Source organism: Syngnathoides biaculeatus, chromosome 8 (assembly GCF_019802595.1).
Source record: "Syngnathoides biaculeatus isolate LvHL_M chromosome 8, ASM1980259v1, whole genome shotgun sequence".
NCBI classification, from domain to species: Eukaryota; Metazoa; Chordata; class Actinopteri; order Syngnathiformes; family Syngnathidae; genus Syngnathoides; species Syngnathoides biaculeatus.
In genome coordinates, this window is record NC_084647.1 from 21,657,809 (window position 1) to 21,671,619 (window position 13,811).

The 13,811-nt window shown below is 42.8% G+C and overlaps 1 protein-coding gene and 1 long non-coding RNA gene across 4 annotated transcripts in view; one reads left to right on the top strand and one right to left on the bottom strand.

Moving 5' to 3' along the window:
- Positions 1-13,811, top strand: part of LOC133505039 (uncharacterized) — a 106,025-nt gene that overhangs the window by 23,493 nt on the left and 68,721 nt on the right. Inside the window, exon 3 of one of the 3 annotated variants that reach the window (XR_009796129.1) lies at positions 12,629-12,809. The exons of the other annotated variants lie outside the window; for them this stretch is intronic. This is a non-coding gene — a long non-coding RNA (uncharacterized LOC133505039). Of the gene's footprint in view, positions 1-12,628; positions 12,810-13,811 lie in introns of those variants that run through there. 3 annotated transcript variants of the gene reach the window in all.
- The window catches only part of zbtb16b (zinc finger and BTB domain containing 16b), a 36,591-nt gene that overhangs the window by 1,700 nt on the left and 21,080 nt on the right, over positions 1-13,811 (bottom strand). Inside the window, exons 5-6 of the mRNA XM_061827893.1 lie at positions 4,455-4,625; positions 523-690 (exon numbers count right to left, since the gene is read on the bottom strand). Of these exons, the coding sequence (XP_061683877.1) occupies positions 523-690; positions 4,455-4,625 (339 nt within the window). The remainder of the gene's footprint in view (positions 1-522; positions 691-4,454; positions 4,626-13,811) is intronic.

The window sequence follows — 13,811 nt, forward strand, 5'->3', positions numbered from 1 at the left end:
AGGCAGAAAATACCAACTAGAATATCCTGAAAAAGGCCATCGTGGGCATTTTCAAACCAAAATGCTGTTGAAACATTATAAATAATACAAATACAAATAATAAAATATCATAACCTCAGACATCTAAGATTTTTTTATTAAATTTTCCCATATTTCCAAATGATTGTTGGATTGCTGTTGTCCTAAAATGTAAAAACTGATTACAAAGTTGCCAATATGTACAGTTTGTGATGTTTTGACATCTCTGAGCAGCAAGGTTTTTCGTTTTTAATTTGAAAAATCCAAGACTTTTTGAGGATCCAAGCCAAAATCTATTTGCATGATCACGGTGCCTTAACCTGATATTTTTCATATCAAAGCAGATAAATGAACAGTACTTTGCAATATTATTGAATTTAGTGCAGATATCACCAATCATTAGCCCAAATCTTGTGTATTTATATGTTATGTGGATGAATTCACTGATTGGGGGGCTAGTAGCAATGGGTGGTGTTAAATGGCCATCTCCTTGTTGGCTCTCACCCGTGTGTACGCGGTAGTGTGTCTCCAGCTGGTGTTTGAGGCTGAAGCGCTTCCCGCAGCTGTTGCACTCGTAAGGCTTCTCTCCCGTATGGATGCGTTTGTGGCCTCTCAGGGTGCCATCGTCGCGGAAGCAGCTCCCGCAGAACTCGCACTCGAATGGGTGATCGCCTAAAAATCAAAACAGCGCGCACGCACACACACACACACACACACAAAGTCATGTCGTGTCACCACAATGGCCTTCACACCGACGTGGCACATTATCTCGTGAGGGTAGTTTTATCCTTGGCACGACACGCTGAGTTGACATATGGCGCTGTGTCCGAATAGGCCAAACAGGCGCATGTGCTGTCGCACGTTGCTAATGTTGTGATACGGGGACCCTCCTCTCAGCGGTCTGCTAATGGCTAATGAAAGCCCTCTAGATGTGTGCTGCTTTCGCCTCGATACTGTAGTTAATCTATTTCTTTCCTCAGCTGATGCCTTGATTCATCTCCAATGACCTATGTGCCTCATTATGTCAGTGTCCACAGCAACTGCCAAGTCCCAGGATACATGGCTCTCCTCATTACAAGCCAATTCTACCTCAATATATCCCTCCACCCACCCACCCACCACCCCACACTGACATTTACAAAATGTTACTTCCAAGCAGAATGGCATACAAACAAGATGTGCTGTCATGGCCAAAACTACCCTCACTTCTGTCTCTTCACATCAATTATGTATTTCTCCCGTCTAGACATCAAGCCATCCTGACAGCTGAGAGTGTTATTTAAGGTAAGAGAAGAAAGGGGGACATCTCTTCTGCAAATATCGCTCTGTTTCTCGCGGCACTAAAACTCACCCTAGCTAGAACACACAAGACAAGTCATTTCCATTTGCTTTTCCTTCAATATTTATTTGGGTTCCCTCTCTCGCCTCACATGAACCACACTGAAACTGACAGCCGTGAATTTGCACAAGGCCCCGACGGCTGTCTAAGAACCCAAAAACGATGAAATTGCCCAAAATAAGCACCGGCCAGAACAGTACAGTGCTGTCACAGCAGAGGTGAGTCATCTGATGCAGAAGCGAGCCAGGAGATGATGCGTGCTAATCAATTAACGGAACAAATTGAGTCACATACAAAGAATACGTGCAGCTGCCTGTGTGTCAGAACCCGCTGTTGACTCAAGCCCCACAAAAGCTGTCTTTACAAAAGTGTTCTTTCTTGGGGTGGGGGGCGGGGAGTTTGGGAGAGGTATTTAGAGTTAATGTTCATTAAAGTGAAACATAAATATCACTGTTCAAATGTTCAGCCACCATTTTTTGGGGGGGTGGGAGGCAACATCTCAAAAAGTCAGATTTTTTTCTTTTTCCTCTGGGACGCCGCCAATGATGTCACACGGGAAATGTATCATCATAACCATGGAATGCGAAATGGGGATTTGCTCAATGCAATGTAATACAATCAATTAAAAGTCAAAGGAAATGGAGTTTACACTTTTTGCAAAAACTGTCATACTTGTTATATCTATTAGTATGACTATGACAGTAGTACATTATTAAAATCAATACCCTTGGGCCCCATCCCTAAGCTCTGATTTTTAAGAAACCACCAGGCCTGAGCAAAAACAGCCAACCAGAGCTGGCAAACGTGACTGAGGTTTTAAATCATTTCGTCTGCACTCGTGGGCCCACCACTACAGCAATGTGTTGAGATATTTCTTTGGGCTTTATAAGCTTTGCTGAAACCATTCCAGAAAATCCAGCAACTCATTAGAAACAAAAGTTAAAATGAAGGAATTAGACAAATCGCAAGACAAAGCAGGGGTGGACTTAGAAGCTCCCTTTGAGCTGGAGCAGCTACAGGCATCTGAGAGGAATCACAACAGGTGCAGTTGTGAAAACATTTCTACTTGTAACGTAAGTTCATCACCGCTTTTTAGTTTTTAATTCATAGCACTTTTCCCATGCAGAAACTTCAAATCAATAACATAAACATTCATCACATCACGAATAAGATATGCTACCATTATAGAAGCATGTTTGTACAGTATACATCTATGTACTTTAACATTAGTGAGGGAGGTTGGCTTTGGTTAAACACTCGAGCCGGAGGTCAGGGCACTTAGTGCCACTTTTAATTGTACCTTTATTTTTCTTTTTGTTCATAAGCTGCTTTTACTTGGTTTTAGAATGTTCAGTTACCTTGTGTATGAAATGCATTATATAAATAAATTACAGTATTTTGCTATTAGGCGGCACGGTGGATCAGCTGGTAAAGTGTTGGCCTCACAGTTCTGAGGACCGAGGTTCGATCCCGGCCTCGCCTGTGTGGAGTTTGCATGTTCACCCTGTGCCTGCGTGGGTTTTCTCCGGGCACTCTGGTTCTCTCCCAAAAACATGCAACATTAATTGGACACTCTAAATTGCTCCCAAGTGTAATTGTGAGTGTGGCTGTTTGTCTCCATGTGCCTTGGGATTGGCTGGCAAACCAGTTCAGGGTGTGCACTGCCTCCTGCCTGATGACAGCTGGGATAGGCTCCAGCACTCCCCGCAACCCTCGTAAGGACAAAGAAAATGGCTAGTTGGATGGATGGATGGATTTTGCTATTAGGAATCCTAAAGGTGTTGCTCTTTGCTTAGTGCATGCAGGACATGTGTCGCTTCACTATGATTGGCTCTTGCATCCTGGTAGAACATGCCCTATTGTTTCCCGAAAGAAAAGCACGTATGTGGTTGTGACGGCATTCATTTCTTTCCCAGTCACTGTAACCCTCCCTAAGCCTAACCTTAACTCATCTAAAAACTGCTTTAACCAACACAGCACTAAATCGCACAAATGTAATTAGTAATTCATTACATCCGCCTACCCTCCCAATCAATTTGCAGAGTGGCGTGTCCCTTGCCTGGAACACGACTGTGACTTCTAGTAACACCGAAAGGAGTGGCGATGTGAGGCTCCATTAAAATCTCGCTAGCTGTTTTAAAATCGTACAAAGCTAACGTAAATCGTTGTGCCGGGAGTACAAATTTACGTTCTCTCTTGGTACAGTTACAATGGATTAAATACAGTGAAGAAAAAAGGTATTTGAACACCTGTCTATCAGCTAGAATTCTGACCCTCACAGACCTGTTAGTCCGCCTTTAGAAGTCCACCTCCACTCCATGTATTATCCTGAATCAGATGCACCTGTGTGAGGTCGTTAGCTGCATAAAGACACCTGTCCACCGCAGACAATCAGTAAGACTCAAACTTGTGACATGAACAAAACCAAAGAGCTGTCCAAAGACACCAGAGATAAAATTGTACAACTCCACACGGCTTGAAAGTGAAAGGGCAACGGAGAAATTGTCAAGCAGCTTTGTGAATAAAGGTCCACTGTTGGAGCAATCATTAGAAAATGGAAGGAGCTAAACATGACTGTCAATCTCAATTGGAGTGGAGCCCCACACAAGATATCTCTTGGAGTCTCAATGACCCTAAGAAAGGTGAGGAATCAGCCCAGGGTTAGGGTTGACATGATGACTGCACGGTATTAAGGAGATGATGACCGTGGCCTTGTATCGTGAGATTTTGGGGAACAACCTAATTTCCTCAGTCAGAACATTGAAGATGGGTCATGAAAGTTCTTCAAAGGCTGAGCAGTTTTATTCTTATTATGGAGTGGTTCGTTAAGAATATTGTCTAAACATTGCTTGTATTGTCAGTAATTTCTACACATTACAATATTTCCTATTGGAAAATTGTATGGGAGTTAAGGGTCATGGAGCGAGTTGCGTCGGACTTGTCCAACTGCTGTGGTGGCGTAGTACAGCGCTGTATCTTACTGAGAGCTGTGTCTAATATTTTGGTTCTGGTATTTAGCCACACAAGAAGGTCTTTAGACATTCCCTTTCTGTAAAGTCAGTAGTGAAAGTCGAGAAGAGGATGCGTCTCGTCTTACCAGAGTGTGAGCGCAAGTGTCTTTTGAGGGTGGTGTGGCTGGGGAATGGGCGCTCGCAGTGGCTGCAGATGTAGCTGTGCATGCCTGCGTGGACCTCCATGTGCTGCTGCAGGGCCTTCTGCGTCTGGAAGCGCTTTGCACACAGCAGACAGAACACCGCCATGTCAGTCCCTGGAGAAGGGGAAAAAAAAAGGAGAGACGGAGGCGCGCGGTTATTTCAGTACGGTGCACAGACATGGGGCCTTAAGTGGGGAAACTGGGTCACTTCAACTTTGTGTGAGTCCTCAGAGGGAAAAGCTTCTTTCAAAGATCAAGTGTCTCTACCTAAACCAACTCTCCTAAAAGCCCGCAGGCGCTTTCAGCTTTGAGCCTTTTATGCGTTCTATTTTCAACCATGAAAGTCATTGTTTTCCTGAAGAATTTCCCACCCAACGTAGCGCATGCCAATCACACAATCAATGGATCCTTCCTGCTATGTTAGATGTGTAATTATTCTCTTCATTCCCCATCAGGAGTCAGCCACAGCATGTGAAGTCCTCTCTGCTGAAAGGGTGGCTGATAGTGGCTCCGCCTTAAATGATGCCTACACCGTGCGCCCTGTACAGAATGTTAAGTAGTGATATCAAGCTATTAAACGCAGGACTGCAGGAAAAAACACAATCCAGTTTAATCCTGTGTGTGACCCGGCATCTCTTTGGGGCTGCTTTCCTGTTGCGCCGAGTGTGGCGAAGAATACAGATTGGGAGCCGCCGGCAGGCTCCTTTAAGTCAAAATGGCTACTAGGCGTGTATCCTTTGGCTGTAATACAGTATGCCACTTGATCTACGGGCACCGAACACCGCCACTTCAAATCCACTCTGGCAGTACGCGCAGACATAAAATCATATGTGCAGTAATGCCGAGGAGCCGGCTAATCTGCGGCTTTACAGACAAAAATGTGCCTCTTGAGACAGTGAGGCATTCATAGGAGATCATGAGGGTCCTTATTTGTCTTGTCTGCTCAGGTTTTAGTTCCTCTCCCAATGCTAGGAGCGCCCACTGCTCCTGACTGAGATTCAATCAGACATCTCCAGCGGAGGATCATTAGTAAACACAGGACTGTGCCAGCACTTCATTGGAATTCAAGTGGGGTTGCTGTGTCACATTTAAAATGCAGTCTGATGAGGTCCACTAAATCAAATCATTTGTTACTGTTATTGAAGTGCCTTGAGGCAACTGGCAATTAAATTGGAATTAACGCAGAGAAAAAGGGATGCAGGGCGCTCATACTAAGAGGAAAGAGTGTCAGACACCCGTTTTTGGGTTCACTCAAGTTAGCGGACAAGTAACAAAGAAACAAACCAAGCCAGTAAGCATTCGCCATGCATTTTCTCAAATGCATGTTTTGAGGACCTTGCACACGCAGACACAGTTGTGAAGAAGATGGATGACTGCTTTTAGTTTTCTGGTAGTAAAAATACTAGTAAAAACCCGAAGAGAAGTGGATCATTCGTAATCATTAACAGCAAGGGGACGGGATGAAAGGCATTCCCTGGTCTTAACAATCCTGCAGGGAGGCCATCCACTGGAATGAACTGCACCTGTTGGAGGCTTTGGGTCTGTGGGCTGCACAAAGAGCACACAATGAGGTTCAAACCCTCATTGTCTGAGCCCATTAGTCATAGGCTGCGCATACACCTCCCACCAGCCCCCCTCACCCACTGTCTTTATGCAGTCACCTGATGACCCTGATGGCCCTTTCTCACCCAGAGATCACAATATTTGAGTCAAAACACAACACACCCCCCTTCCCACGACTTAACTACTAGCATATCCTTCCACTGTTTATCCATGTTTCTTTTCTGCATGACTCATATGTTCTGCATGAAGCCCAGGATAGACATCCATCTGTAGCCCCCTGGTAACATTTGATCTGTTGAGATCTGATTCTTAATATTTGCTTCATCCAGCAGGGGGTGTGCTTTATGTTCTTATGTGTTCAAGACTTGTCAGCATAGACCAGCTGAACAATACGTAATTGACATACAGCATTGAAATACTTCAAAGCCACGTTAACATCCGTCCACATGTTTGTTTGTTTTTTTGTGCCCTGTGCTCAGTTTGACATTTTTGTGTGGCAAAATAAAATCCTGGCACAAGGATGTCACTCCTGCAAGGTGGTGAAGGCAGACTTCACTTTGTTCTTTGCGGGGAATAAAAATGTTTACTCCAAAGTAAACTTTCCCAGGTAGGCAGGGAGGCATCGTGTATTGTAATGTGTTCGTGGCTGCATTTTGTCGTACTGCGGTGTTAACTTGTCGAACAAGAAGAATTTGAGTTTTTCTAGTAAGCTTTGAGGAATAAGTGCAGAGAAGCTTCTTTTCACTGAAAATAAGCTCTGAAGTTGGCTGTCATTATCCCCTGCGTTCTCACCCTTAACCAGACAATTGGCTCAGGATTTGGGTTTTAAGGCATCCTATGAACCCCTGACCCATGGCTCTCAATGGGGTCAACAGCATATAACCAGCAGTATTCCTTTAAGGCCACAGTTCACTGAGCTTTGTGTCTTCAGGAACGGCAAGAATGATTTACTCGCAAGCTTCTACGCATCAGGAACACACACACATTTAACAGCCTGTATTACACTGCACAAGATGGTTAATAATTTAGGATGGATGGAGGTGGGGATGCTATTTCGGCACATCCTCTGCCAGGCCGACGAAGCGATCACGTGACCAAACAGAGGCCGTCTTGGTTTATCTGCCTCGGAGAGTCAGCGCAGGCTCTCACGCTGCCTAAAAGAGACAAAACCACGTGTCCAGGCAACCAGATAGGATCACGCTCCTTGTTGGGGTGAAGTGTTGGGGCTAATCCCTTCATTCACAAATAAGCGCAGCCTGTTTCTTTTCACACCGCAAACAAAAGTTTTCCCACCCCGAGGATCTGGGAGTAAACCCCACTGCAAATTAAACAAGGGATTGTATTCATTGGCTGCTCTATTTCTTCTTTTTTTGTCTGGTCTTTGCAGTCACGGGCTCTGACTTTTTTTTTGCCTTATTTAATTTTTAATGAAATAGAAAAGAACCGCAAAATTTTTCACCCTCTAGTACAATCATTGTATGATGAGCACCAAATTAGTGTTGAAGTTCCAAAGTTGAATGCCTTGGCAGGTCTGTGTGTGTGTGCATGAAAAACAATAACTCCATAAGTGAGTTTTGATCTTTTTCTTTGGCTTTTTTTATACTCCTGCAGAAGAATACCACTGATTACAAAGAGGGAAATCCAGATAATTATATAACAGGAAATTGAATTTTGGTGCCTTGCTGTTCAGCATGAAGTACATAATTATGAGTTGCCTAATTTAATTTTAGCAAGCAGATACTAATAGGTGAAACCATGAAAATAGCTTAAACATGGGTGATCGCTTGTACTTTATTTTAGTTTTGCTTTACAGCATGATGGACCAGTGCTTAGCACTTATGAGATTTGGAGTTTGAATTTAAGCCTCTGAATATTCTGCTCAACACACACAGCAACACGGCTGAAAGCAACCGAAGTGGGAAATTGCAGAAAAAAAATGACTCAAGCAATTGAGCACCGCACATTTACCCACGCCGTGCAACAGAAAATCTGTGATCCTTTATCGGGCTTAGAGTGAAAACAATACACACTGTAATGCATTATTTTATTGACACACAAAAACATGGCACAATTATATATATAAAAAAAACGATTGACAAAGAGGAAATGGATGACAATTCAGGGAAGGATGGATTTTTTAAGAAGGTGTAGCCAATGATCGATTACCCCCTTCACCGACGGCACTTGAGTATCTTAGCAACAGAGACTCTCCCCGCTTTGCTTTCTCACCACAGATACAAAAGAGATCCTAAATGTAGTTAAGTGTAATTGTAAAACAGTATTGTATACATATACTTTCTTTCCAAAATGCAGATTCACTAACTTGCCTTGACTCCAATACAGAAGTGGGAACAAGTCATTGATTGCTTTGCAACTCACTAGAGTGACAAGTTTTTGTCTTCAAGTCCCGAGTAGAGACAGGCAGGTCGAAGGCAAGTTACAAGTTGTACACTTGGAGTTTTAAATCCTTTCGAGTCATTTTATTGACAAAATAAAAATATTTTAATGTCTATTAATGTATGTATAGATTATATACTGTATTTATATATTTAATATGAAATATTAAAATATGAAATCAATACAGTATACTGTATTTTAGAATCAAAATTTATTCATAAAAACAAATTTGAGGTGTATATACACTGCCCTTCTGGCTAGGCTACTGGCTACTTAGCTTATTGGCTACCGATTAGTTGCACCAGCTAGTTGGATCAACTTTCTCCCTTTCTGTGTCTGCCATCTTGACGCGACCCCACCTTCCATCATTGGCTCTTTTTCCACTTTCATTATGTCCCTGCAGCTCATTAGAAAACTGGGCTAAAAGAAAGTCTACTTCAGCTGAGATCTTGATTTACTATATTATGGAGAGCTTGGTGAAGCTGCAGTAAGTAAAAATCTTGGTGGAAGTAACCAAAAGTAAATAATAGGATTGATTGCAGCACTTGTCAGAATAAAATATGGAATTGTAATTTTATACAAATCTGAAAATTCTGATTTGGGATTCATTTTTTTTTTCATTGGAATTTCAGAATCAATTTGAGTAGCAAATTATAATTTCCCAACACTAATATGTACAGTATGTGTGGTCTGGTATGGGTTGCCATAGTCTTGCTCAAGTCTTGCTCATGCTGAAACTCTGGAAATATATTTTCGGATTTTATGTTTTGGAGGAAGCTCATATATGTTTTACATCTGCAATAATGCAACGCCGTTCACCTGCATGAACATAAAGTCAGATTTGCCTACAATGCTCAGTGCCTTGTATGTATCAAAGACTCAAGATTGTCCATAGATGTTTAAGTGAGTAGGAATTGTTGTTTGTCCATATATTCCCTGGGATTGACAAGTGACCAATCTGGATTTGCCGCCTTGCGGGCAGAGACATTTGAGATAGGCTCCAGCTCACTCACCAGCCTAATGAGGACGGCTGCATTAGAAAATGGTTAATAGATTTTATTTTTTATTTTTTTTTTTTCAAACACACTGGTTCATGTCTCTTGGTGTTTTGAATATGTTCAATTTGGAATTAGAGTTGCATTTCAGATCCTACCAAATGTCTGACTACAATTGAAAAGGGAAGCAAATTGAACAGTTTATTACAATATTACATCACGCGCACAAGCTCATGTCGTCACATACCAGAGAGCGGCTCTGTCCCCAGGCTGTGCTCGCTATGTATGTGAGGTGAAGCCTCGGCTCAGTCGAGGCTACACACCTCGCATGACCCCGAGAGCGTTCAAGCCACTCTACTGTATGTGCTCATGCACACAGCTCCCTGCCGAGGTGGCCACTCTACACGCGCACGCTACAGTACCTTAAACAACCTCGAGTTCTCATCAGTTGACTGCTAATCTACCTGACGGTAGAACAACCGACTCAATAATTAATGCAACGAGGGTGTCGTTGCTTGTTTTAACCCATCGGTGGAGCGGTTCACTCAGGTCAATGCTCTTTTACCGCTACCGTGGTTCCTGGAATGTTTACACTTTTCCCTCCATCTAAATAATTTTCACGTAATGGAAATTGAGCGGGCTACAGGGGGCTTTGTGTATCGTCGTAACGCAAATACATTTCGGGCCAAGAAGGGCACAGTTCATTTTGGTCGAAGGCGTGTATGAATTACAAGTAGCTATTGAGGGGAAGCTGCAGTGTGATGACAGACGCACCGGAGCGAGCTAAAAGGTCTGCGCCTTACAAAGCTCAGGCTGTATATTGAATGGACTCACAGCGCTGTTTAATTACAAGGGCCAGGGCACAAGGTAAAATGTCTGTAATGCGTGGACACAGTGCAGCTGCTGTGAGTACACAAAGCCAGCACTCATACGACCCGACCCTTGAAGGCAAGGTGGCAACATGGTTGGACAGCACGGTTTCATGCATTGTACCCAGTCCGTTTCGCCACAGATATGATAGTCTAAAAAAAAAAATCAAGACAGCCCCAGAGCACTTTTTTTCACCAGCTCACATGGAACAAACGCCTTTGTTGTGCGAGCGATTCGGAGACAGATCCATTCTTTTATTTTGGGCTCTGACAAGTAGGTCAGGAGACTATGACAGTGCTGTGTTGAGGAGTAAACACCAGCACATGATGTTGTTTTCCCCTCTCAATGCTGGCACCAAGCACACCATCAGCAATCCTTCCCACCCCTTCGGAAGTCCTCATGTAGCCTTTCTCGAGCCCTGTTCCTTTCCCACAGTCTACCCTCACTCTTTGATTGCAGCAACCCTCGGCCATTCACCTCTGACATATTAAAACGCCAAAGAGACTTGTGAAAACTAGTCTTGTTACCGTGCACAGATCTCTGAAGCCATATTATTCCTGAGCAGGAGGTGGGCAGCAGCTGTTTAGCTCTGACAAGTGTTAATCTACCAAAACCAAACTCATTTGCCCATACAATAAATGAAAAGTGCACCAAGCATTATGTGTTTTTTCACTAGTAATATTTACTCGGTGTAACCTGTCCTTCCCCCACGTACACAACCTGAACTGATTAGATTACCTATAGTTTGTGTCACTAGAAAAAAAAAAAAAAAAAATAGAAGAGGTTCGTGCGTCACGGCAGGCCGAGGTGAGAGCATGATAAAATGAGAGAGTAATGCCCTGCTGTACTCTCCTCTTGATACCATGCCAAGCTTGAAACCGAGCTTTGGATGTTTACAATTCGGGGTGACGAGGGTAGAAACTTCTGGGCATGGATGACCCCCGTCATTGACATTAACTATTCATACTGCCTGTGCCACCTGGAGTTAGTTACATGCCAACACGCCTAAGAGGGGAATCACCTTTCTCTGACAGTGGCATCAAAATGTGTATGGACATGTACGTACAATTTAACTGGTCACCTGCTTTGACGGAAAGGTAATCAGATTAATCATTTTTTGCCAAACTATTGAAAAAACAAACAAGGGATTTGTCTCTTGGTAAAGGGAGCATCTGTAGTATGATAACAAATGTAAAAATACGGTACGAAAAGTCACAGAGCAATGAAAGGTAATAGATTTTTGAATTTTTTTGACAATTATGCTAGTCACGCAGTCCTCTAGCAAATTTGAGTGGTGTGAAATGACTAATACAGCGATAATCTGGTGCGATAACCATTGTGCACATGGCGCAGAGACCTCAAGAAATCTAAGCAGTTTAAAGTGACTTGTGGTCCGATAATCTGGAGCAGTGTCAATTGTTCTAATGGTGCAGATACTTCTCAAGCACGTGAGACCAGTATTGGGCAACAACAGATACTGCAAATAGTGTGAAGTGTGGCGAGTCTACAGTGAGTGACAAAAACTGTGTAATTGACAGAGATGTGACAACAATCTTGAGAAATTGGAAGTATGTTTCAACAGAATTGAATTTTAGCCTAATTTCTTGCATATAATGCATATTTTGCCCCCCTAAATGAAAGACTTTCACATTTTATAAATGTATACTGCCATCTAGAGATTGAGAGATTGAGAAAGATGTACACTTTCATTCTAATCTGCCACCGCACCTTAAAGTTTCTAAAAAAGTTGTACACTTTCGTTCTATTGTGCCACCTTGGGTTCGTGAAAAAGGTGTACCCTACACTTTCATTTCAACATGACAGCTACATATGATTGCATATATGCATAATTGTGCACATAAATTTACATACCTAAGCATTTTTCTGAAATATTTCAATACAACTGATGACTGAACAACAACCATCATTAATTTCATAATGGTTATCTTTAATGACGATGGTTTCTTGACATGCTTGGCAGTTTGATTTGAATCCAATTAAAATCAAATTAAATGTGTTTCGCCTGGTCCTTCATGTTTTCTTTAAGTAATAGTACACGTCTTACAACTACGGTGGAACAGCTGGAGAGCGTTGGCCTCACAGTTCTGAGGACCTGGGTTCAAATCCCGGCCCCGCTGCGTGGCATTTCTATGTTTTCCTCGTGCCTGCGTGGGTTTTATCCGTGCATTCCTGTTTCCTCCCACATCCCAAACACATGCACTAATTGGAGATTCTGAAATTGCTCTAAGGTGTGATTTTGAGTATGCCTGTTGTCTGTGTCCTTGTGCCCAGCGATTGGCTGGCAATCAGTCCAGGGTATACCCCGCTTCCTGCCCAATGGCAGCTGAGATTGGCTCCAGCACTCCTGCAACCCTCGTGAGGATAAGCGGCTCAGAAAATGGATGGATGAAAATTACAAATACTGCCTGTGTAATCAAACATGGTATGAAGACAAATGTCCTTTTTACTACATAAAAGTAGGACTGTGAATAAATAATAAGAGCAAGTAAGTATGATCATAAAAGTATCTTCAAATAAAGTCCTTAACTTGCAAATAATTTTTTAGAAAAAAAAATTGAACATATGGGTAAAAGCAAATGTATGCATTAGAAAAATATATTATACATAGGTTGAAGGTTTCAACTTTGTGTGTGCATGATACACGAGTAATTTTAGTAACTGTTTAAGAAGTTAATGGCAAGAGGGCAGAAGCTTTTGGAATGTCTTCTAGATTTAGTTTGCATTGTCTGATAGCGCCTACCTGAAGCAAGGAGCTGGGAGACCTGGTGGCCAAGATTTGGAGTGTCCAAAAGATTTTGCATGCTCTTGTCTGAGTTCTAGCAGCGTGCAAGTTGTCAAGCGTGGGGAGGGATGTACCAAAAGAAAAAAAAAATCTGCTGTTTTGTTTGTCTGTTGCAGTCCATGTTTTTCCTTTTTTTCTGACAACACCAAACACAGGACTGATTCAGTGACTGCTGTGTACAACTGCCTCATCATCACCCGTGGCATGCCATGCTTCCTCAAAAGCTGCAGAAAGTACATCATCTCCTGGGCCTTTTTGAGAATGGAGTTAATGTTGGTTTCCTACTTCAGGTCTTGAGAGACTTTAATTCCCAGGAACTAGAAGGTCTCAACACAAACAGGGCACTTGGACAGTGTGAGAGGAAGCTGTGGAGAAGGATGGCTCCTGAAGTCCACAATTATCTCTACATTCTTGAGTGTGTTCAGCTCCAGATTTTGTCAGCTGCACCACAGCTGCAGCCACTCCACTTCCCGTCTTCCTATCACTATGCAGACTCGTCACTGTCTTTGATGAAGGCGATTATTCTGATAATATCTGTGAACTTCAGGAGTTTGACAGGTGCGGCGAGGTGGAGTCATTCTTGTAGAGAGAGAAAAGACCAGTGAAAAGAGGGCACATCATTGGGGTGCCCGAGTAGTGTTGGTGCATGTGGATACGGTGGTATCCCCCAGC